The sequence below is a fragment of the Planococcus citri genome, chromosome 3 (genome assembly GCF_950023065.1).
Source record: "Planococcus citri chromosome 3, ihPlaCitr1.1, whole genome shotgun sequence".
Classification (NCBI taxonomy): Eukaryota; Metazoa; Arthropoda; class Insecta; order Hemiptera; family Pseudococcidae; genus Planococcus; species Planococcus citri.
This window is the reverse complement of record NC_088679.1, coordinates 82,654,062-82,679,546: the sequence shown is the minus strand read 5'-3', so window position 1 is coordinate 82,679,546 and position 25,485 is coordinate 82,654,062. Positions and strand designations below refer to the sequence as shown.

The following is a 25,485-nucleotide window of genomic DNA, read 5'->3' as shown; positions in this document are numbered from 1 at the left end:
AGTTAAGACCCCTGCATAGTGTAAGTATAGCCTACCGTAATGTTGTTGAGCCGAAAGTGGACTATATTTCGAGGTTTGTTTACGTATAATGTATTCGTGCAATTGATAAAACTCTTTGTCTTCGCATTGGTAAACTTTGAAGGAATATTCTTTCTCTTCGCAACTGGTTGCGTTATTGGCTGATGGTAACAGTTCGGCTCCGATGTTTAAAATGCCGACGCCGAAGGGTCTTTTGAAAATACAGCCGTTATACTGACTAGAACTGGTTAACGTTGCGGATAGCTTTTTACTAGATTCCGAATGTAGCATTTTACCGATTCGCATTACATGAGCTACCATGAATAGTTCTCGGTTCAGATCGCCGTTGCCCAAATCCTGCGCAAAAAAGAGTCCATGGGTAATCGGAGGGGAGGAGGGAGATCAATTAGTTTCAAAATTACGTTTACTTACTGTAAAAATGGTACAATTATTGTGTAACTTAAGAAGATAATTGGAAAATCCTTCCTTTGAAATTTTGACTAGAAAACGTTCACTGAAATAAAAAAAAAAAAAAACGTATTGTTGATTATACATTGTACAAAAGTTGAATTTTCAAATAAATTCTTTCGCAGGAAGCAATCTTCTAACCTGATATACTTCGCCCTTTTAGCATCGTAAAGAGAAAAATAAATTTCCACATCTTCGCCGACAAAGTACCCAAAATCTCGCATGCACATGTACAAATGATGAGTTAGAACTTTAGCAGGTGCGTTACGTTTTAACCCCGTTTTACTTAGTGTTGTCACGCAGTGGATCTGCTGTGAAAAAAATAATAATATTAAGCGTATCTACCAATTAGAAACACGAATGCCGAATAATACAGATAACGTCTACTTTCGTCGAAAAGTTTTCAAAAAGTAAAAAAACTTACGTTATTATGCACATTGTTAGTAGACTCCGAATTCTGAACATGCTGAAACAATAAAAAGTGAAAGAAAAAATTATAGTTTAAATGGACGAGAAAATGTCAAATTTTTTGTAAAAAAAAATTCACGAAAGATTTATCACGATTTATTTTTTAAATATTTTCTCCAAGTCCCAGTTTTAAGCTATTTTGGTACCCTTTTATAAAGTTCCTCAAAATTTGAACAAAACAAGAACATAAAAAATATTAAATTACTCAGTGAACATATTTTGAAAATTTACTACTTCTGTGCCAGAATTCTCTTAAGAACCCCCTCCCCCTTCTCCTACAAAATTGGAAGAAATAAAAAATTGAAAAATGAAAAATGGAAGTTGATAAATTTTTCATTTCTTTTTGTAATGTATTCTACTTGTATGATGATTTCTATTTCAAGCTCGCGACAGATTTACTTATATAATTCAGGATGTTTTCAAGGTAGATCTAGGTAATCCTTTTATCAAGAAATGATCTCTTTTGGTTCCCAAAATAATATTGGTTCTCTTGTTTGTATAGAGCATCCCAACGTTGGAAAAATGAAGTTTTTTCTTCATAAGGGGGAGGCGGAGGGTTATTTAGAACCAGTTGGATTTGATCAGAAAAATAATATTCTAAAAGATCTTAATTTTTCATAATTATCTTCTAAACATTTTATGCCAACTTTGAGGCGCTTTATGGGAAGGGACCAAACGCAGTGTTTGAGGGACTGAACAACTGAGAAAAGTTTTTCTTGAAAAGGGTGTTGGAATTCTGACACAGTGATGTGAAATTTTCCAAACAATTTTTACTCAATTTACCTGTCCAAATTTTTTTTTTTTTTTTTTTTTTTTTTTTTGAAAAGAGTAATAAGTTATTTAGAAGAATTTCGACGCAAAAATGGAAAATTAAGGACAAATTGAATTCTTAGGGAGGTAGGAAGGAGCTTCTGAGACGTTATTTTTTTGGACTTGAGGAAAAATTCAAAGAGGGAATTAAATATGCTAGATTCTTAATGACTATCGACTTGCGTAAACTTTTCAGCAGTCTCATCCTTTCATCTTTCCTTGAGTCATATTTATGACTAATACGTTGGTTTACATATCGAATAAGAAATACATACCTACATATTACCTATCTATCGAAAACGTGGTTTTAAGATCGTGATTTTATGAACCTTGGATTTACACAAGTGATAAACTCGACGCTCTATTGTTTACGCTAAAACTTACATATTATATGCAGGTAAAACTTTGTAAAAAAAAAAGCGATCACAAGAGTGACAATGACCTACTACACGAGTATTTAAAGAAAAAAGAACTCGTGGACTTCCGGAAAAAAGATAACATATCGTCACAATAATTAATGATGTCACACAACGACGTAACTTCTTTGTAAGCGAATTACACTAAATAGTGATCTCACGATGACGTAACGCGAATTTCATCAAATGATGTTGGAAAGAGGAAATTTACGCTGCAATCCAACTTAAACACGCTATCAAGTCGACTGCTGGTGGGTTTGAGTCATGTTGTGGCCATCAGCAAGTTTTTGAAAATTCTTGGAGCCTCCAGTAGATTTTTGAAACTTGAAATTTCATCAAATGGAGTTCAAAAGCCGAAATTTATTCTGTGAACTAATTTTAATACACTATGAAGTCGATTGTAAGTAGATTTCAAGTCGTTTTGTAGCTTTCAGCGAGTTTTTGGAAATTACTGGAGCCTCCTTTACATTTTATTTTTGAAACTTGCAATTTCTACAAAATTTCATCAAATGGAGTTGAAAAGCCGAAAGTTAGTTCGGATAGATTTCGTAGCATTTACAGAAAAACAGAAGTTTCTAAAAATCTTCTGGAGGCTCAAAAACGGATTGAAACTGCCTGCGATCCACCTCAGAATAATGTAAAATATGGAGTGTCTCTGTTTTGTAAAATTTTACGGAAATTTCAAGCATTGAAATATCTGCTGGAGGCTCCAGTAATTTCCAAAAAGTCGCTGGAGGCTCCAGAACGACTTGAAATCTACTTGCAGTCGACTCCATAGCGTATTGAAATTAGTTTACAGAATGAATTTTAGCTTTCCAACTGCTTTTGATGAAATTTTGTGGAAATTTCAAGTTTCAAAAATCTGCTGGAGGCTCCAGAATTGCTCAAAATGGCTTGAAATAAGTTAGTTTCTAATCGATTTGACAGATCGAAATTTTTTTTAGAAATTTCGGTGTCGTATAATCGTGTAGAAATAAGATGATTAAAGCGAAAAATGACCAGTTGGATTGAGGTAAACTCGCTATTATCTCTGTCTCTGCTTCTAACTACTGTTTGAATTAATAATATACGGAAATCGCGCTATATACACTATACAGTATGCTCGTGACGTAACGGAATCACGTTTACGACATCTCATTCAACGACAATGAATTGTAACGAATTGTAATTCTAGTTTCCACGCCAAGCCGCCATAATGTACACATCTAAAAAAATTGAACGAATTGAGAAAAAAAACCCATCGAAATCGAACTCTCGCGTAATAATCGAATTTAGAAAGTGTAACGTACACAGAAAATCCACACAGACCAGATTCAGGTTTTTTCAACTCAGTATGGAAAGCAGAAAAATCTTGTCGATTATGGGACAATTTTCATTACAGCTGAGGCACCAAGCCCAAGCATCATGCAGCATGCCGAACGGCAGATTCTTCAATCTCCACCCTCTCAACCTTGCCAATTACGAATGATTCTAATTAAACACATTCAACAAATTGCGACCATATCACACGCAGGCACCGAGGAAAAACAATACATTCTACTCGAGTACCTACTGGTATTATCCTTCGAAAAGGACCCACAGATTTCGTACACACAAATGTACGAATTACACAGGACAGATTTGGCCTTCGTAGACTCATTTCGTTCAACGCACGCAACTACGAGTAAAATACACTTCTAATGATATGGTATATAGTAGATCCGTGGGCAGTAAAGCATTTTAATTTGATGCACTTGTTATAACGGTGTCACGGTTCGCTTACTGTATCGATAGTTTGTAAAATTATACTGTAATACCTCGTTGGCCAATTTTTCGCACTTGTTTTATCATTTTTTTTTATCGCTTGATAACTTTGCATTCTTATTGTTCTTCTCAAGCCTAAAAAACTTTTCTTTTTCTCGAATTCAAAAAATCGGAAAGATCTAGTTTTAATTAGCTCACTTTTTGCTTATAGTTCTACAGGATGGTCCGCAATTAAGCTAATTGTTCGATTTAATGAAGAATTCACGCTCATTGTACTAAGTGTAAGTACAACTACGTACGTGCCGAGTAGGTACATGAAATTTAAATATTAGTGAGCCAGGGTATGGGTATTTTTCCGAGCCTTGTTAACTTTTTGAATATTAAGACAGAAACAGGTAAACAACCAAGTAATGTAATTAGCAGCAGATGGTAGCTGGTTGATTGTCTATTTGTCATTCTTTAATGTACAGAAGTCTTTATGAAAACTTTTGAAAGAATATTTTAGCATATCCACATCCACGTACAAGTTCTATTTTATTGTCAGATAGTAAGTACGAAATTTCACTTCAAATTCAACGATCATTGTTTCTATGTATTTTCAGAGCTGTCCTCTCCAAGCCAAGGATAGAATTTTTAATTAATAAAAATTCGACTCTAAACACGAGTACGTATGTACCTACTACCTAGTTGGAAATTTTTCAAAAGAAATGAAATATTTTAAAAATGAAACTAAAATCGAATTTTCAATCAGAAACATTCAACAGCGAGTTGAAAGACTAGTGTAAAATGTATTTTACGTGGAAAACTGAGGTTTGAATTACCTACTTAAAGTAACATTTTCACTTTTTTGCACCTTCGAGTTCCCATCTAGGTAGGTACTTAGTTTTCCTTCTATCAAGATCCTACTCCAGTCTGAAGTAGGAAATCGGTCAAAAAACTCAAATTTAATTTCCAGAAAGATTTCAATCCACTTCACAAATGCTTTCGAAATTCTGCTAAACAAATGAGAATTGACTTGAGCAAGCGAAGATTTGATTTTTTCCTATTAGAAATGGCTGCTGAAATTTCGCTAACAGAAGTTTTGTAATCTTCTTTCTTCAATGAGAAGGGCTGTTGGTGAAGGGGCAAAGGGGGGGTGAACCTTTGCCACATGCTAATCCAGAGACAAACGACAGCGTGTCAAGTTTTCCACAGAAATGACGTTCTCCAACTTTACCGATTTTCTATACCAATTGTTCCTATGTATTTTTGATCTCCTTCAAACATCAACTATACTACAAACATCAGAAGGGGGAGGGGGTGAATTTTTTTCAACGTCATCATCGACCAATTTCATCAATTACTTCGGAGACTTTTTGGTGAGTGGTTAAGAAAGCTAACAATAAGATCAAATGTAAGGGGGCAAACGGGTTGAAAGTGCCTTGAAAACTTTTTAAATTACAACGAACACTTCAATAATGAAAAAAACAACATGAGAAATAAATCTCGGAATGTGATTTAAACCTAATTGAGGGAATTAACGGGAGCCAAAATTTTTAAATACAGTAAAAATTCTCCATTTTCATCAAAAAATTTAAAATGAATTATTTGACGACAAATTGGAATATTTGGAACTCACGATGAGTTGAGAAAGAGGCAAAAGGGGTTTAAAATATCTCACAATTTCAAAAATTTAACGAACGAGTGAACGACTAATCGGAAGTTGAAATAGCAATAACCAACAATCACGAAGGCGCAATTTTCACCAAATTGCGCCTTTCAATTTAAACATATGCAAATTTAAAAGCATCTCCAATATTTGCACTCGAGGCAGACGATTCGAACGGTATTTTTGTCCTCCTTTGCCGCACCCTTAGTACCAGGAATTTCTCGCCGAAACACCCTATATAAATATAAAGAAATCTCGGCGCGGCGGTAGACCGCAGACCGCACCACAAAACAGATACCTCTACATGTACCATCAACATCAACATCTCTGCACTCTCAAGAACTGAATGCTGAAGAACATCTTTCCAGCATCCAGCTACGACTTACGTTTACGAGATGAGAATGAGATACGTAAACGTGAAGTCTCTGAACATGACTCACTATCATAAAGAATGAGAAGAACTTCATGGTAAGAAGAACTGGTTTAATGAAGTGCGAGTACGTCTCCGTCTATCGCCGGCCCAGTAACGTGCGACTGCCAGCGACTGCTCTGCTACAAATAAAGCTTTACCCGGAGCCGGAATGTAAATGGTAAAGAATAAAGGACGATTATTTCCACGGATAGCTGGTGGGTTCGATTCTCATTTCTCAGTTGACTCGGTACAGTACAGAGTACAGGTAAAACATTATATGTAGGTACTTAGGTAGTTGTGTCAAGAATGGTACAATCACAAAATCACAATTGTCGTCGATGTTGCCATTCTGCACTTTACAGTACTCGTAATAATACCTCGAAACGAGTATTCCAAAACGTAGGTACCGTAAGGATTGATGTACGAGTACCACGATTTTCTTTTAAATGTGCTTATATTCGCGAGTCTGGTAGGTAATTTTTTCAGACGAATGGGTTTCAGTTCCGGGTGTGATTAATGATTGTGGAAGAATAAAGATGTATTCTTTCTTCACTTACCACGTGATATAATTCCACTACGCTCATGGTACTCGGATCTACCATTTCTGCTCCACATCTTGGCACCAGATCCAATCCCAGTTTTCTGTAAACAGAAGAAACCAGAATTCGATTAAAATGAATAAATATCAATTATCATTCTGAATCCGAGTGTTTTAGTACAAATTTGATCTATGATATTGGATACCATATTATGTAGATTTTGGATCTGCAATCAGAATCTAGGTATTATATAATTTATACCTAGATTAAAGTAGCCAATTTTACGTGATCGCATTACGCCGAATCTACAGGACTAATTTTTTGGAAATTTTGCGACACAAAACAGTTCACCGAGGATAAGGTTTATCAAAAAAAAAAAAAAAAAATCGAAAAGTTCTATCCAAATTAGAAAAAAATTTAGAACAAACACGGAAAATTCAAAAAGTGGGCCAAAAAAGAAAAAAATCGAAATTAAGGACAAAAATTAGATTATAAATAAGTAAAATAAGAAAAAATAATGAAATGAAAAAAATGAATAGGTAGGTATCAAAGATGAAAAAAGAATGAAAAAATCAAGTATTTTTTTATAGAAGTTAATGTAACCAGAATGAAAAGGGAAACTGAAAACTAAGCAAAGACCTCAAAATGAAAATGAAAAATCATCCTCACAACTTGGAATCTGGAAATGAAATTGATCGTGAAAAAAACTGACTAACAAATCCTGGAACCACCGTTGTAATAAATCTACGATGACCACAAGCTTGTAAGTATGAATCGAAAAACAAATGGAAAACTTGCTGGAAAACAATCACCCGAATTGGAATCAATTCTTACACCAATATCGCATAAATCATTCATTGGCTTCAAATTCCAAAGTGCGATTGCTTGAGAGATTAGAATTAGTCGACAGAACACTTTTGGGACAATCTGAGCCGCCAAAGACCACATCGTGTGAACTGTAAACCTCCGCAGCCTATGCTTCCAACAGAATGCCATTTTTTTTTGTTTCGAGGTACCACTTAATGAAATGAAAAGAATTAGGCTCTCTAAAATACACGGTCTTTGTTTATTTTGTAAAAATGCTGTCTGCTCCACAGATATTAATGTCTTTACTCCTATTTTCCCCAACGTCTTCGCGACGAAGAAGATATCGTCAATACAATAAATAAAACCAGTTATACCTACCTATGTATGTATGTATATGCTCGGACAAATTCTAAAAATGGCCAACACTTTAGACCTGCGATGTCTATTCTCGTACTCGTGCATCGTTTAAAGTGAATTAATTTCCATTCAAATAATAATAAATATTTTTCTTTTCGCATACTCGGAGTCGGAGGTACCTTACCTATACCTACCTATATCAATTGCTCGATACGATAAACGGTCATACCGTCAATACTCGAAGACTCTATTTTACCATTTTCTTTTATATACGTATACGTATGTTCGCGCGGCCGCGGCGGCCTATTTCAATTAAACTTTCATATTCGAAGGTTAAATTAATCAAAGCTGCCATTTTTTCCGACTTTCTTAACGCCGTTATAATTACTTAATACGTAGTTTATTGTACAAGTACACCAAGTTGATTTATATGACCCATCGAGTACACTACACAAGAGTAAGCCTAAGCAGTTGGTAGTTGGTATTTTTCAAAACTCCGTCGATCGGTTCGAGCCCGAGCCCGACCCCTATTATGCATATTTTGATACCTACTTTTCTGAACACCGTGGTGCGACCATCCGTCCATCCGTGGCTATGGCTAACAAATTGGACGAATATTTTACTCCGATTTAAAATTTAATTAGCGAATCGTAGCGTAGTACAAACAAAAAGAACTTGACCAGGTACATGAACATGCACATGAGCTACGTACGAGTAGGTACATTGTGAATGTGAATATTAACCTGAGATAGTAGAATATTTAGGGGTCATGTACAATCAAGGACAGCTTCTCTATATACCACATCACATAATACATAAAGCATCGTTGAATCGAACTAGCTACATGTATTATTATCCGGCATTTTTGTTTTCGCGTTAATTTATCAATGCACGATGCACTCGCTACACTACACAATACCAGGCTAGACTATGCGAATATATCGCGTTTATCAAGTAGTGATACTTTGCACCGACAGTGAAAAATTCAATGAGGTTGCAACTTGCAAGAGACAGAATTGAAAAGAAAAGACAGGAAAACAAAGTAGGCTACTTTATGGGGGTTGAAAACCCATACTTGGAATTCCAAAAATAGATAATAATTAGTATAGGTAGTATAACAAATGCTCAAATCTACATTAAACTGAAAAGGGATGGAGAGGAGTTGGAAAAGTCAAAACATCTGAAAGACTCGTCTAGGATATCCCTCGAATTGATGTAGACTTCCAAATTTCAGCCTATGATATAGCAATCAAAATGGGCTTTAATTTTTAATAATAACGTGAAATTCAAAAAGTGTAAAAGCTATTGATGGGATTGGGCCCTACAAAATCTGCATTAGGTACGCATTCGGAGTGAATTTATGAAAGCAGGGATTTACGGAAAGGAGACTAAGTTGCTCCCAGCTTAAGATCACCAGTTTTTACCCTCCATCTCCAGGTTCCACCTTTTTCTTTTTTTTTTGGCTTGTTTTGAAGAATCTCTGCCTGACTCTGATGGTACAGCACTTCAACTGCTTCAAGGGGCTCCTAAAGTTTGCTTCGAAAAGAATCATCCCTACTTCGAATCCTCAATTGTCTGCAGGAGAGATTACCAGAAGTCTCCAGCTCAATTTCAACCAAAATGCTTCCACCTTCGAGAAAACTTTGCACGGAGGGATGGAAAACCTCCGGTCTCTATATAAAAGAGTAGATACATACGTGGGCAGGAAATTTGAGAAATTTTCAAAAAACCCATGCAGGTTCACTTCACAAACTCACATATCAAAGTTCAAATTTCTTCGGTAAAATTAGAGGTCTGTAAGCGCGGCCAAAGGCAGTTCGGACAATTTTTTCAAGAAGGGTGAAGGGGGGGGGGTCGGAAGAAAATATTTGGGATGGTTATAAATTTTTTTAAAAACGTCGGTATTGGGCAAAAATTAAAATTTTTCAACCAATTTTATCACATTTCTGGAATTTTTGAATCATTTTCTTCTACGAGTATCAATAAATATTTTCCAGAATAATAATGCGATAGGATTATTATTACCTAAACCTGTCCAAGCGAAGCAAGCGAGTGCAAAAGTTTCGGAATGAAAAAAAAATTGAACATCGAGCCCGAGTGAAGCAAATGCAAAAGCTCTTGTGAATTAAAATCCAAGAAGTAAGTAGCGAAAATTATTATAAAAATCCCACTGAATTTCCCTCAATTTATGTAAATTGTTCAATTCGCCGAGGGGGGGAGGAGGATGTCAAAATTTATTCAAGTCAGAAATGTCAGAATTGTTTCGGGTTAGTTGTATTTTCAAAAAAAAAAAAAAAAAAACGAAAACAATAATGAAAATTGAAAAAAAAAAGAAAATAACCTCGTACTATTTGAAAATTGTAGAAACAAAATTTAAAAAAAGATTCTTTTGCATTTTTGGTAAAAAATCTTGGTTTTTTTTTGCAATTTTGATAAAAAGTAACTCCTTGGTAATTTTGGCGAAAAAAACAAGACTTCGAAATTCTGGGAAAGAACTAAAACTTTTTGGTAATTTTCACAAAAATGAAAGACTTTTCAGGAATTTTGGCAAAAAGACAAAAACTGGATCTTTGGCAATTTTAGTAGATATAAAAAACAACACTTTTTGGCAATTTTGGCGAAAATGTAGAAAAAAAATATGACTTTTGGATAGTTTTGAAAAAAAGTAGCACCTTTGCAATTTATACAAAATAGGACTTTTTGGAAATTTAGGAAAAAAGCAAAACTTTTGGACAATTGAAACAAAAAACAAGGAGTTTTTGGCAATTTTGACAAAAAAGCAAAACTTTTCAGCAATACAGACAAAAAAACAGGACTTGTGGGCAATTTTTAAAAAATAAAACATTAGAATAAACAGGGCTTTTTAAAAATTTTGGCAACAAAAAGAACTTTTTTGACAAAAGCAGAATAAGCAAATCTGCTGAACACCTTCACTTTCGATCCTGACCCCTGAACGACCGATTCGTGTCACTAATCATAAATTATTTTTGCAATCAAATGATTCAAATCAAATTATTCACGAAGATTTCATCGGAAGTAGGGGAATGTCCGAATCAGGTCTGCCCTATTGGATTTGATCAAGTCTAAAATCACCAAAAAAAACAAAAAAAAAACATGGATTTGTCACCTCCGAATTGCTCTAGGAGGCTGATTTTTTCATTTACATATTATGCAACTTTTTGTTCTGTTTTCGACTTTTTTGACTATTTTCATTCACTTCAATCTGCATACTTCCTCATAATTTGGACACACACAAATTTTTAATCAAAATTATCGAAGTAATCAAATTTGAACAGTTGTAACTTTTTTTTTGGAGAGGTGGGAAAGTGGGAGGGGGGGGGGGGGGTGGATGAGCGATTTTTGACATTTTCAGACATTTTTACACACTAATCCGAAAAAAAGTGAAAACCGAAATCTCGATCACTGAGACCCAAACCTTATTCTAGAACACATATAAAGAGACAGCGAGGGTGGGAATTTTTCAAGATACTCGTATTTGCGCAGCTTCAAATTTTCTTTAGAATAAGTATGGCTCGGGGCCCGCTTTCCCATTTTCTTTCAATGTGTCATTCCATTAGATTGGGAGATGAATATTCAAACTTTAAAACGAAGGCCTTCCTTAAGATAAAAACGATCCTTTCCTCTATTTAAGTACCTACCTATATAGCTCAATTTCAGTCCTAAGTTCATTAAACTCCACTCTCGAGCACATAATCTGATTCTCAAAACATAGTCATCTTCCTTCTAATCCTTCCCCTGTTCCCCAGCTCATTACCAATGCATCCTCCTATCCTCAGCCTCACCACCAGGCGTCACAACTCACATGAACCCAAACCGTAAAACGAAGCTACAGCTAATATGTAGATGTACCATATACTATCTGGTAGGTATAGGTACGTTGGAGTTGCACAAATGCACATCGCGGTGCATCGTTTCAGGGTAGGGGCTAGCGGCGGCGGCGCGGCGCGGTGTCAGTAAACAGTAAACACAATGCATAAACAGGCAAACACTGAACACTGCACACTGCACAGCGCACACCTGAGAAAATGGAGAAAAAAATCTCATTTTCAGGTATACAATACGGCACGTTCAAGCTGGCAACGTGGATATGCGCGTACATACGTACGAGTATTTTACTGTAGAAATCGAGCATCGAGCAACCAAGTGACTACAGTGACTAGTGAGAAGACTAACCTCCACAACAAGTTGATTTTGTAGGTGCGCAAGATATACAGGCGCATTCGGTCGTTCGTGGATCGTGGTTCCCAGCAATTTAAAATTAAAAGAATTTATACGCGTGTGGTTGCATGGTATTTGTCGAGTGCTCCGGACTCCGGTTCAGTTTCATCATCACTGGCCATCGTTTAAATAGTACGCTAATTTAAACTGGTACGTTGTTAATAAATTTCGAATCTTTACGCGATATTTTTTCGTCAATTTTTGTCACACCTTCAGATCTGCTGTATGCGATTTAGCCTAATTTCAGCCTATTTTCGGCGCAAAAATCGTCGGTCGTGTACAAAGTGTTTTTCAAAGTGCATGTGTTGTTGTATGTAGTACTCGTACCACGAATGTGATGCTGAGTGCTGAGTGCTGAGAATAGTACTCTACTCGTATACGTATACTTATATTATCGCAGCGATGTGTTTCAAGTGTTTTTAGATTAAATAGTGCTTCGACTTTTCCACGCAGGTGTTGCTGGAAACCAGTTCGTGATTGGCGTGTTTACTGTTTTTGTAAAATCCAAATCATACACAGTTCACCGGAGGGTAACTCCGAAATCCGTCCAGTACTCCAGTAGGTGGATGATACGATAGTACGATACTCGCTTTGTTTTCGATATACTCGTACCATACGTCTTGTACCTACCTACTTACAATTCAACCCAACCAATTAGACGCCGTTCCCACGAGCCATTCTGCATTCGTAAAACTATTCTGATGAATTTATAAAAAAATTCCTTAGGTGAGTTGTTTAGGTACCAAATACCAATACCATAACGTTAGTGTTTATACGTCTTTAGGTATAGGTAATCTCGATTACGTTATAAGGTATTTCCACTTTTCACCATCATCAAAACATGGTTCGACTAATCGACTTTCTTTATAAACAATCAGGCTACAAATTACGATTTCCATACCGAGTGTAAAGTCTGAAATTCCGAAATACCTATACTTATTATGAAAATATCGAAATACCTACGGTATGATTTTGTTATTAGGTGACATCATATAAAATGCACGAAGGTGAAGGTGTGTAGACTGGTTCCAGTCAAATACGAGTACACCAGTACACAGCCCTGGCTGCTGGCTCCGTAATTATCCTAATTCTAATAAATCAATCGAAACGTTAAAATGCGGAGGTAGTTTTAAATTCCATCTAGTGTGTAGGTTAATAAACAGAGTTAAATGGCAAAGAAGCGAAAGATAGTCATCTCAATGAATATGTCGATTACTATGATTCATTCTTTCTAAATGTATTCGTACTTGTATGTAGTTATCACCGAATCTCTTCGCTTACTTGGCAAATTTTACACCCAGCCATATACGTAATAGGTTTAGGTATCTATTTATTGCAATTTTACAACCATTTAAAAAATTTTAATGCTTATTATTGCCCCGTAATCGTCTCCTCCTCTTAGAGTATCTATCGATCTATCTACCATCTTCCAACTTCAATCCGATGCAATTGCATAAAAATGTATACAAAAGATGCGAAATTCCGACAAAATACGTCTATTTTGTACATGTAACATGCAGTACCGTACAATAAACGAGACGTCTCTATTCATTGGGCTTCTCTTTGTTCGTCAGAGTCTCGAATCAAAAAATCGATAGAAGCCATTAATTAGACAAAAACATTAATGCAAGACGTCCGCATAACGCGGGTATTATGTATCAGAGTCTCAGAGAAGAAAAATGAGAAGGCAGAAATGCACAATACAGGGTGTTCCATAAAAAAGTCAATAGTCTAGAGAGTCGAAAGGTTTGGAAAAACCAACTCAACGAAGCTATTGAGAAAAAATTGATAGAAATTGTTCAGGAACAGAATAAGTGTACAGGATACACTTTGGCCAGCTTTCCTGGTCGAATACCACAAACCGCGTTTTGGCCGGAGACAACAGATTGGAAAGTATAGGTTTGCTATTAAGATCTAGTCGAGGATATTATGGAAAATGGCATAATCAACTACCGTTAAACAGTTTCTTTCTATGAGACTTTTATCAGTAGCGAGGTGACAACTGACATTTTACAAAATAACTCGATAAAAAAACTCGCGATACTGAGCCAAATTATCGTACACGAAACGCTCAATACTTTGGAGGTGTGGTGAAGGGGGGGGGGCGACACAGAATGACTTAACGAGACATTATTATTTTTCAAATGTTTCAATCTGAGGACGATAGTCTCGAGTCACCATTTTTCATTTTTGAGTAGAACTAGAAAAAAAGATCCGAGAAATTTACAACACGAAAGAAAATGTGTGGATGGAAAATTTGAATTTCTGACACAAGAACGAGACTTTTTGCTAATTTTAGCATAAAGCTGGATTTTCATGGTAATCATTTTGGGTAAAAAAAAACGTTTTTTTTTTTTTGGAAAATTTTAGTAAAATGGCAGGATTTTGTGGCAGGTTTGTCGAAATGGCAGGATTTTGTGGCAGGTTTGTCGAAATGGCAGAATTTTTGGGTAAGTTCAAGGAAACTGCAGGGTTTTTTAGATAATTTTGGTTAAAAGCAGAAGTTTTGTAACTTTGTTAAAAATCAACACTGTTTTGCCAATTTTAGATAAAAAGCACGATTTTGTGGCAGTTTGGCAAAACAGTGGAATTAATTTTTACAAAAAGCAAGCTTTATTGGCAATTTTAGTCAAATAGCAGGATTTTTGAGTAATTTTAAGAAAGGATTTTTTGAACAATTTGGCAAAAAGTAGAGTATTTTAAAAGTTGTCCAAAATTCACGACTGTTTCGGCAATTTTTACAAACAATCTGGGTCTTTCCGCATTTCTGGCACAAAAGTGAGACTTTTTGTCAAATTTTGATGAAGAGGTAGGATTTTTTGAAAAATCATCGGTGAAAAAGCAAGATTTTCAGACAGTTCAGTTCGCGTCGTAACAGCGAGAATTATTTCTGCAAATAATTTTTAGTAACTTTAGCCAAACAGAAAGATTTTTGAACAATTGTCGGAAAATTGCAGGTTTTTTTTAAAAACAATTTCATCAAAAACCAAAACATTTTACAAGTTTGTCATCGAGCAAGACTGTTTTGGAAATTTTGGCCAAAAAACAGTATGTAATTTTTTGCATTTCTGACACAAGAGTAAGACCGTTTGCCAATTAGACGAAAAACAAGATTTTTTTGGAAAATTTTGACATAGGAGTAAAATTTTGTGGTAATTTTTGTTAAAAAAGGAAGGTCTTTGGCAATAATTTTAGCAAACTTGTAGGATTTTTGAGCAATTTTATGAGTGGGGTTTTTTTCGACAATTTTGAAAAAAAATCTGGAATGCTTTGCTCTTCTGCCACAAGAGTATGACTTTTAAACAGAAGGGGTATTGGAAAATTTTGGTAGAAGAGCAGGAGCAGGATTATGTATTAATTTATGCAAAAAAAAAGCACGATTAATTAACAGAATTTTTGGACAATTTTGAGAAAACGGCTGAATTTTTTTCAACAATTTTGGCAAAGAAAGCAATTTTAACAAAAAATTTGCATTTTTTTGCACTTCTGTCTCTCTCAAGGAGTAAGAATTTTGGCCGATTTTGGCAAAAAGCAAGTTTTTTTTAGGCAAAAAAAGGAACCAAAAAGCAAGATAGAGGGACACACGAGCGAAAATCAGAACAGAGAAAGGAAAAAAGCACGATTAACAAGACTGTCAAGTATCTATAAAACGGGGCAAAAAAACAAAAAAATTGCTAATATTTCTTGATGAAACTGTAGTGGGATATATGTAGAAACATGAAAGCTAAATCTCTCGAGAAAAGTGATCTGTGAAATGAAAGAAAATCGTAATTTTTCAGGTTTCTAAGTCAGACACGATGTGATTGGATTTCAAGTTTTATACTTACACAAGGTTTTTGAAAAAGAAAGAAGGAAAGAAAAGGGCTCTCTGGGACTCATTGCCTCAAGTTTTATACAAATTTATGAGGGTTTCTCAGGTTCCAAGTTCATATTTGATGGTTCAGTTCAACGTCTTTCCAATATTCTTCACCTTTTCTTCCAATTGCGGCATGTTTTGATTTTGATAGGGAGGGGGGGGGGGTATAATTTTCGACCATAAGCTACTCTCGGAGAACAGCTTTTATATCCTGGTCTCAACATTTCCATCTCATCTTCCTCAGTTCAAGTATCGAAGAGATTGACGCATTCCAATCCCAAACCATGATTTCGTTTCAATTTACAATTGGCACCTGTATCTGGTATCAGATGTATCGTACTTTGAACATACGTAGAATATTCAATCAACCTATAGAGACACCGAGGTGGATCAGATAGACAAGGAATCGCGGCGATGTGGCGAATCTTTGATCGTGTGTCCCATACCACGTATTCAAAAGCTAGTTCTCGGTATTTCTAGCTACCTACACTTTTATACACTGTGCTGTGCCTAACTGCCTACTGTATCCAGAGAAAGACAGCCACACACCAGTCACCAGCTCACCACATATGTACTACCCGTAGATATTACTTCACCAAGTCATTAGAATGCAGTGAAGCGGTGTATCTGCTACCTAGGCCTAGAGAACGAGCTGGTTGACTTGTATTATCAATCTAACGAGCATGACTAGATTACTAAGATGACATTACGGTATCTTATCGCCAGCCAAATGTTTACAAGGAGACGACAAGTTTCTCTATTTGTGCACTCCGATCCAAGTTAGTCGGCATTCGTTCAAAAAGTTGCTCAAGATATTATTTTTTTTCCTCAATGTTGCCTGGAAATTGAAGAAAAAACTCGTATTTTCTATCATACAGACATAGGTATACATAATAACTCGTTGATGGAATTCATTCGGCGAGAGAATGTGTTCCTATTGTGTTTGAGTCTAGAGGTACTCGGATAGTTCATTTGCATAAAATTCCAGCTCAGATGTCCATATTTCGTTAAAAATTGGGTTAATTTTTCCATCTTCTTTGCTTGATTTCAAGTAAGTTGCAATCTTTTTGCAAAAAAACATCTACTTTTCAATTTCATTGTTATTAATCTGCTCCACTCGGTGAATGAAATTGCACGAACGCAAAATTACTTATTACCGAGTTATCAAATTTACATTGGTTTCTCGTTATCGCAAAAAGTATACCACTGTAATAATCTGCTAAAGCGATAATAAAGTTCATACATTTGTAAATCTGCCTCGTTCTACGATATGTACCACAGCCTAATATGCATATTGTATACATATCTACACTATTTACTCGTATTTGTGTTACACGTTAGGCGCATAATGCGTTATTTTCCATATTAGTGAACTGAACGGTGATAATTGGAGCATTTTTTTTTTGTTTATCAACTTTCATTAGTCAACAACAAAAAATCAAAATTCAAGTACGTACAACTTCCATTTCGTATTTTGACCCCGCCTAATTCGTAATTTCGATACCTACGTATATTTTTCTTAGGAAGCTTATCACTTTATCTTATTGTTCGTTCGATTCTTTGTACGTAATAAGTCTACATAATACATATTTTTCCATCGTAAAAAATCCGCCGAGAAGGAAATAAAACATGCAAATTTAAATTCTCTTATTGGACTAGCTATGCTATAGGTAACTAGTAACTACCTATCTTGGTCAACGATCTCTCAAGTTGTAAGCCGCAAATATTATCAAGATTGTATGATAATTTGCCTCGTGAAATCGTTGCTGCGATGAACGTTTCGAATAAAGCGAACCTTCTTAATCAATTTCAATTTCGCTGCGAAAATTTAAGCTTTTTTGACGATTTCAGTTGAAAATAGGTAGGTAGGTTAGGCATCTACGTCAAATGATGATATTTCAATGGGGGATGAGGAGGTGGGGGGGATTTCGACAGAATTAAGTGAAGGTGGCCACTTTTACAACGATCGAGGGTGAAATTAGTAAAACAAAGATGTATGCATCGTCTCTACGTAAGTCTAAGTATTGTATAGGATCATACCTGAAAATATCCATCAAAATATACGACATTTTCCTTCATCCTGCGATTACTTCTGTCACTAGTCTAAGTACATATTAAGGTTCAATGTTTTCAAAATAACCGTATTTCCTACGACTGTCGAAGCGAGTAATCGTCAAACTCGACACGCAGATGTCACCATTCAATATTTTTACAGCGTGAAAACCGCGATGCAATAAAATCGCGTATCGTATTTGGGTCTCGAAGTCGAAACATCGTAAACGTACGATAATTAGAGCTCGAATCTAAGCCACACAGTGCAAATTACCAAAACTGCACACATAGCATTCGATTGTACGAGTACTATAGTACATATAAGTAGGTAGAGGTATACTCGCAAATGGCAATACGATTGATGCGGATCCATTCATGCGACTCGATGGAGATTATTCTGAACTCAATTAATAACCTTGCACCAATTATTTACACAATAAGTTGTAAAATTCGCGTCTCAGTGCCAAGTTGTTTAATTTATTGTAGATGCAAAGTTTAACCAAAGTTTCTCTTGTTTGCTTGTCAACAGGACGGTGTAAAAGTAGAAAAAAACAGTCAAGATGTCGGTGTTGGCGATGGTGTCCGCGGTTGCGGGCTTCGTAAAGGTGCGATATTTACTCGACAAGGCGGTTATAGATAATTTAGTCTTCAGGACCCATTACAGAGTGACAACGGCTATATTTTTCGTATCGTGTATTCTCGTCACTGGTAATAATCTGATAGGTACGTAGTACATACACAATTACCTACACAGATTTGCGCCGCACTCGATGATGGAAACAGCAGTGATTTTAACTTTACTACTCGTATTTTCTCAGGTGATCCTATCAACTGTATTAATGACGGCAGTATACCGGAACACGTGATAAATACTTTTTGTTGGATAACCTATACTTTCAGTATACCTGGTCGAGTTGGTAGTCCTGTTGGAAGTCACGTTGCACATCCAGGATTAGGTCCATACGTTAAAGATGACGAAATTATCTATCATTCGTATTATCAATGGGTTCCATTCATGTTATTCTTTCAGGCGAGTACATTTTTATTTTTATTTTATCTAAATTAGGTACCTCTACCGAGGAATTGATAATCTCTTTTTAGTCAAAACGTCGCGTTAATGTAAAGTTTTAATTTCACAGGGTATATTATTCTACGTACCACACTGGATCTGGAAAAATTGGGAAGAAGGTAAAATTAGAATGGTCACCGATGGAGTCAGAGGCTCTGTCATTGGAATGAAAGACGAACGAAAAGCTCGCCAGAAAAGATTAGTCCAATACATCGTCGATACTTTGCATATGCACAATGCATACGCTTTGGGGTACTTCTTCTGCGAATTCCTCAACTTCATCAACGTGGTATGTACATAACCTTATAGCTTTTATAGCTACTCTGACTCAGTACTCGAATCAAATCCTCATTCGGTAGAATATCTACCCTTCGAGTTCACGATATGTCTTAAGACTCAATAATTTTACGTTCTGTCGCTAGATTTTGAACATGTTCATTATCGACACATTCCTCGGAGGCACATTCATGACCTATGGTTTAGACGTACTGGAATTCGCTAACATGAATCAGGAAAACAGAACCGATCCGATGATTGAAATTTTCCCTCGAGTCACTAAATGCACATTCCATAAATACGGTCCCACCGGAACGATCCAAAAACACGATTCACTCTGTGTTCTTGCCTTGAATATTCTCAACGAAAAAATATACATATTTTTATGGTAAGCCGAGCCGAGCCGAGCCCTTCGTGAAGATCCACATGACCGGACATTATCGAACGAACCAACTTGAATTGTTTTTCTTCTCGCAGGTTCTGGCTGATCTTCTTAGCTTTCTTGTCAGCCATCGCAATCGTCTACTCTTTAGCTGTGTTAATGCTGCCCTCAATTCGAGAAGTAATATTGAAGAGAAGATTCCGTTTTGGGCCACCTACCGGAGTATCTGCTCTCATAAGCAAAACTCAAGTGAGTCATTTTTATCTGCTATTACATACTCGAACGTGCGTGTAAACAATTTTATTTATGTTTGTACATCGCTAGCGTACAATCTTCTTTCTTCCGTCGCGTCGCTCGTTGTTATCTTAAAAGGGAAATGTTGTACCTAAATTATCACCGTTTTTTTTTCAACTTTATAGATCGGAGATTTCTTCTTGTTACATTTACTTGGTCAAAATATGAGCATGATGTGTTTCGGAGAACTTCTCGACGAGCTCAGTCACAAGCTACATATCGAAAATAACATTCCAACTGCTCCTTCAACAATGGAACTTTCTCCTATGTACACGTCGGATAAGTTAAAATTACATAAAGAGACAGAGGCATGATGAAGTCATCCTTCGGATGCGTCTGTGAATGTCTTCCTTTCGACTTACGATTGCCATTTTTTTAATTATAAGTAAAATTATACTTGAAAAAATATGACAATAATTTTAGTGTTTTTTTTTCATCTTTTTTTTTACGCGAATCTCATTTTTATAATTTATTTATTATCGTGTTCAAACTAGCTTAAATGTAGTTCTTTTTGTATTTATTTTTGAAAAATTGTTCTATTAGTTTGAATTTTAATATTTTTGTGAAATGTTTATAAGAGGATCGGGCAGCGAAACTGGAGGTAAGAGATCGTGATGTAATTGGTAAGAAGTTTTCCAGCATTGATCAAATATGTGCGAACAAAATGCTTAATTTTAATTGTAAAAAAAATAAAAATTCAATGTTTAATAAATAAAACGTTTTATAAGAGTTTTTTTTTGTTTTTTTAAAAATTAATTACCTACTTGTAATCATCAAGCGTTATTATTAAGTATATATACCTACCACAGTAAATTATTAAAAATATGATTTTCAATAATTTCTAAACTGAGATTGCATATGAATTTATAAATCAGCGAAGTATTTTTGGATTGTAGGTACAAAATTCAGGATTTATTACTCGTATTTGCATTATAAACAAGGAATTTAAATCTGAAGAGTATTCAACTTTCTAGTTAAAAATAAGCAGCGTGGACAAATTTTTGATTGGTGCGATTACGACATTGAGAAAGAATATTTAAATAAAAATTACCTCCCAAGAAACAGAAAAAAATAATATTAAAAATTCGCCGAGAAGATCTATTTGAACGTTATCATAAAGTAATAAAATGTAATCGTTATGGTCGATATTAATTATTGCCAATTTAATTTAATCGTTTGAGGAATAAGTACATGCAATTAGTAATGGTTTATTTCATATACGAGGCAAGTATAATGCATTAGAAACAAGGTGTCCAGTTTCTAGAAAACCGAGAAAAGTCAGAGAATTTGACCTTTGAGGAGAGGACTTTGCAATTTCTTATCCAATATCGGGGAATAAGATTACTAAATTCTGATTTTTTAAATTCCAAAGCTTGAAAATTCATATGGGCGAAAATTGCGAATAATTTTGTCTCCATACGAAGAGGAGGTTTTGTGCTTTGAAATTTTTTAAAATAGCAAACATTCCTTGAAATGAAAAATATGTTGATTAAAAAATTGAAGCGAATCTTTCAATGACGTTCAGGTATGATGGTTTTGAAAATGGCAAAGAAGAAGGAGGCGGAGGTCTCAAAATTGTGAAAATAATTTACCTACTTGTAGATTTATCAATTTTCAGAATAAATTGAGCTCGCATTTACATTATCGATTATCGAAAGTTAATAGCCTCCTAATTTTTGAAAGCTGCTAACTTATGAAAATTTTCTCAAATCAAGAATTATGAACTGAAATAAATGCCCTAATATGAGACATGAGAGATCTGGAATTAGGAGGGTAACAAGGTTCAAATGCTCCCTAATTTTTACGAATTATTTTTGGGCTGCCTTACAATCTTTTTTTGAGCTGAAAAAGTCAACAAGACGACCAACAGTTTTAAAATAAATGAAGTGTCGATTTCTCAAATTTTGATAATTTTCTACCCTCGCACCCCTTCTTTCCAATCCATCGTAAGCCTCAAATGTTCCCTTCAGATAATCCATTTCAAATTTTTAGCAAGAAAATTGTCAAATCAGGTTAATTTTAGCAGTTTTAAAATTTTGTTGCAAAAAAATCGCTTCAATTGGACTCAGAAGTCAACACTATTCTGTGAACTTTGCATTTCAAACTGTATTTTTCCATTTTTTTGAGTTGAAGAAATCAGTGTGATAGCAAAATGTAGCTATAAAAATTACTCGTAGTTTCTGAAACACTAATTTTCAAAATTTTCATGGCGTACGACCCTCCTCCTCCTCCTTCTCCCACTCGCTCGTCTCAAGATTCTAGTATGTCTTCTGGTGAAGATGAAAAAGTTCACCCAAGTTTGACTCGGCCCCTATTACAGCTAGAAAGCTAAAATCTTTTACAAAATCAATAGTTCTTGACGAGTACTTGTTCATAAAGCTATAGTAGAAGAGCAATTCTGATTTTTATGGCTCTAAATTTGGGAGGATAGGGTCCCAAAATCTACATACCTAACAAGGAAACCTCACGAGTATGTAGCAACCGATTCGACTAGATTTTTTTTAAAGTAAGAAGTCTACGAGGGTGGTCCACCACAAAACTTATAAGTACCTGTACGATCACAAAACCATGGTCCCCACAGAGATCCAAAGGTCTAAAAAAAAAAAAAAAAAAAGGAAGAATACGCCAAAAAAGCAAAATTGTATGACATATCAAGCCTCAAAAAGTCGCAGGGTCCATAAAATATTTTTTGGGGGTGCAAAAATTTCCTAAAAGTTATCTGAGAAAACGACTGGGCAGCTACAACTTTTGGGATTGATTGAAACTCGGCTTTTGATGAAAAGAAACGATTCCCAGAGTTGTAGCTGCACAAAAGCATTTTTCGACTTTTCTCCGGAAATTTTTGACTACAAAAAGTACCCTTTCAAATGCGCAAACTTGAATAATCGCTCCCAAACTTCGGGCAACTCGTCTTGTGACTTGGCATTTTTCGACCATTTTTGGGAAATTCTTTGAAAATTTTGAACACAAAAATATTCTTTTGAATGCGCAGACTCGAAATCGCGCCCAAGCACTACGAACCCCTGCTTGTGACTAAAAAACGCGATTTCCGAAAAGTTGTAGTAGCTCAATCTAATTTTTTAAATAGGTATTTATGAGATTTTTTTGAGAATGTTGTGCCCAAAAAATCTTTGCAAGTGGTTTTTTTTTGGAAAAGTATGTTTTTCATAAATTGCATTTCAGTGTCAAATCAAATTCAAGATTATAATAAATTTGAGCCCATAGCGAAGGAGATATGTCTCAAAACTAGGTTTTCGGAATTTTTGGACCTCTCCACGTAATCAGCGAAATGAAAGTATTTACAGCATATATAGCGCAGAATAGGTGGCATGTTCATGAAATTAAAGCTGCTGATTCCCAGAAAACAAGCAATTAATCGTTTTTCACCGATTTTTAGCCACTTTGAATAGGTACGTTAATTTTGAAATGAACAGATTGACGAGAATTTTTGAAAATGACCTACGAATACTTTCGGTTAGTTGTTTTCATCGTTTCACGATTTTAAATCAAGTAGGTATATCAAAAAGATAATCCAAGAATGCAATTTTTTATCGTTTTAAAACAATGATTACAATAAAACTGTGGTTATTTCCGTTTAAAAGTGAATTATTCATGTTTTTATCGATTCATTACACGGATATAAGTTTTTATCTAGCTATATAGCTGGATTCAACAAATATTTGGGTTATGAGTCAATTTTCTCGATAATTAAAACATTTTTAAACATAATTTTCGAGTGAGCTTTTTTTTTTAAAAAAAAAGTAGGTACAATTAAATGCCAGCTTAAAACAGTCTAACGGAGACGGGAGATGTAGTATTCCAGGATACTAATAACACTTGGAATAAAAATCACAAATGCATGGTCAATTAAAAAATTCGAAACATTTTTTTTTTCTAATTCAACTTTTTTCAAATGTCACGTTTTTTTTATCTGATCAAAAAATTTTCCCATTTTCATCAATAATGTCGGCGATAAAAATAATTAATTCACTTTATACTTATATGAGGTGAAACAACGATATCCTAAACAGAAATCACCGATAAATACCACCATAATAAACCTCTTCATTATAAAATATGTACCTAATCCTCACCGAAGGTACAACTAATGATCAGAAGAATGCAATTATTAAAGAAAAATTCAAAGTACCTGTTTCCATAGTCGATTTGCGAAGTGATTCGCAGTTTCAATTCTCTAGTTTGATCCTGAGTCAATGTACCAGTTAATAATTGTCTACGCCAATCCAGCAATTCTCTCATAACCTTTCGTAAAGTGACAAATTTGTACGTCTTCCTTTCCTGTTGAATAATTATAACATTACAATTAGAAATAAAATCATTCGAAGGTACCTATAGAAAAATCATAAATTCTTCGGTAGGTAATTAAATTCCTACCACGTATAAATTCTTCCATATACAGTTCCATTCTCTCAACACCAAGGTAACCTCTCGAACAACCGGGTCTTCTACGGGGACAGCCGTCTCGAATAATCTATAAACAGTACAACATTTAATATGGGAAATTACAATTAGGAGTAAAAAAAAAAGAAAATATTACAATATCCTCCCTTTTCAAATACATTCAATTTTTATAAGGGATCTACTGTGTATCAATACATACCCTTCGTTCTCAAGTTTGGAAGGTTTCAAGTGAACGTAGTTACAAGGAAAAATACCCTGAAAAATAAACGTAACGTTAAATCGAAGTTCTACACTTGGTTTTCACGTGAAATATTATTTTCTATTTGTAATTTGCACCTTGATCGATCTATTCTTCGTCACAAATCCTCGATACCATCCTAAACAATGAAAAACAAAACACATTTTAAAACACACTGGTCGAATATACAACAGCAAAATAGTGCAAAGGTCGTATCTTAGGGTACCTAAACATTCTTCAAAAATCTGAACAGTATCTCCAATTTCCAAAGGTAATCCATATTTAATCTCGCCAGGCCAGTTATAAATTGCTGCAATTTTAAAATTATTTACTTATCAGCATTTGAAATTAAAGGTTTGTTTTGGTTTAGTTTTTTTTAATCAAAATATCGTAAGTAAATTTAGGAAATTATTCCATCGAATCCTTACCTACACCGAATTTCTTTTCCTTTGTAGGAGTCCACATTTTATTTGATACATGAGAATGAACCGAGTTCGGTTGAGTTCATTGTTAGCGAAACCAACATTGATAAATTGAAGATGCGATTCGCAAATTAATAGACAGAAAACGAAAACATTAGACTGTGTAACGTAATTAATTCTTCCTGTTGTTTTATTTTACACCAATTACAACGCAGACGAAACGTAAAAATGCAAAAAATTCTTCAAAAACTTGGATATTTGTCTGGGAATTTCACTCGCACGGAGATTTATTTGAAAACAGTAATCTTTTAATCACTAACATATAAACATTGATTGCATCGAGCACTAACAAAAAATGGAAAAAATTGAAAATTTTGTCCAGGGAACCTCCCTTGAAATTTGAGCAGTGTTGTATAATGTTGACATCCGTTGTATTTTTTTCCTCGACAATTTTCGTCAAAGTGACTAATTGAGGGAATAAAAAATTTGAAATTATTAAAAATGTTAATCGAGTTGAAATTGTAATTTATTCATTCTTCGAAGTATTAA

The 25,485-nt window shown here is 35.0% G+C and overlaps 2 protein-coding genes across 8 annotated transcripts in view; one reads left to right on the top strand and one right to left on the bottom strand.

Moving 5' to 3' along the window:
* spg (dedicator of cytokinesis spg) overlaps positions 1–25,304 on the bottom strand; it is a 34,825-nt gene extending 9,521 nt beyond the window's left edge. For 2 of the 4 annotated variants that reach the window (XM_065356092.1, XM_065356094.1), the window contains exons 1-11: positions 24,943–25,304; positions 24,741–24,824; positions 24,613–24,653; positions 24,476–24,531; positions 24,250–24,346; positions 24,005–24,153; positions 6,541–6,625; positions 911–952; positions 628–797; positions 451–532; positions 36–375 (exon numbers count right to left, since the gene is read on the bottom strand). In XM_065356092.1, coding sequence (XP_065212164.1) covers positions 36–375; positions 451–532; positions 628–797; positions 911–952; positions 6,541–6,625; positions 24,005–24,153; positions 24,250–24,346; positions 24,476–24,531; positions 24,613–24,653; positions 24,741–24,824; positions 24,943–24,979 — 1,183 coding nt within the window. In that variant the 5' untranslated portion in view covers positions 24,980–25,304. Of the gene's footprint in view, positions 1–35; positions 376–450; positions 533–627; positions 798–910; positions 953–6,540; positions 6,626–17,821; positions 18,303–24,004; positions 24,154–24,249; positions 24,347–24,475; positions 24,532–24,612; positions 24,654–24,740; positions 24,825–24,942 lie in introns of those variants that run through there. The other 2 variants (XM_065356093.1, XM_065356095.1) reach the window with 2 other exon arrangements.
* Inx3 (innexin 3) lies at positions 11,844–20,586 on the top strand. Of its 4 annotated transcripts, XM_065356096.1 has the most exons (8): positions 11,844–12,075; positions 12,379–12,651; positions 18,363–18,556; positions 18,652–18,863; positions 18,973–19,191; positions 19,325–19,566; positions 19,656–19,809; positions 19,980–20,586. In XM_065356096.1, the coding sequence occupies exons 3-8, from the start codon at positions 18,394–18,396 to the stop codon at positions 20,166–20,168; spliced, it is 1,179 nt and encodes a 392-aa protein (XP_065212168.1). In that variant the 5' UTR covers positions 11,844–12,075; positions 12,379–12,651; positions 18,363–18,393; the 3' UTR covers positions 20,169–20,586. The 4 variants fall into 4 exon arrangements, with proteins under 4 accessions (XP_065212168.1, XP_065212170.1, XP_065212169.1 ...); XM_065356098.1 differs by lacking the exon at positions 12,379–12,651; XM_065356097.1 differs by having other exon boundaries at positions 11,844–12,651.
* Positions 25,305–25,485: the final 181 nt, after the last annotated feature.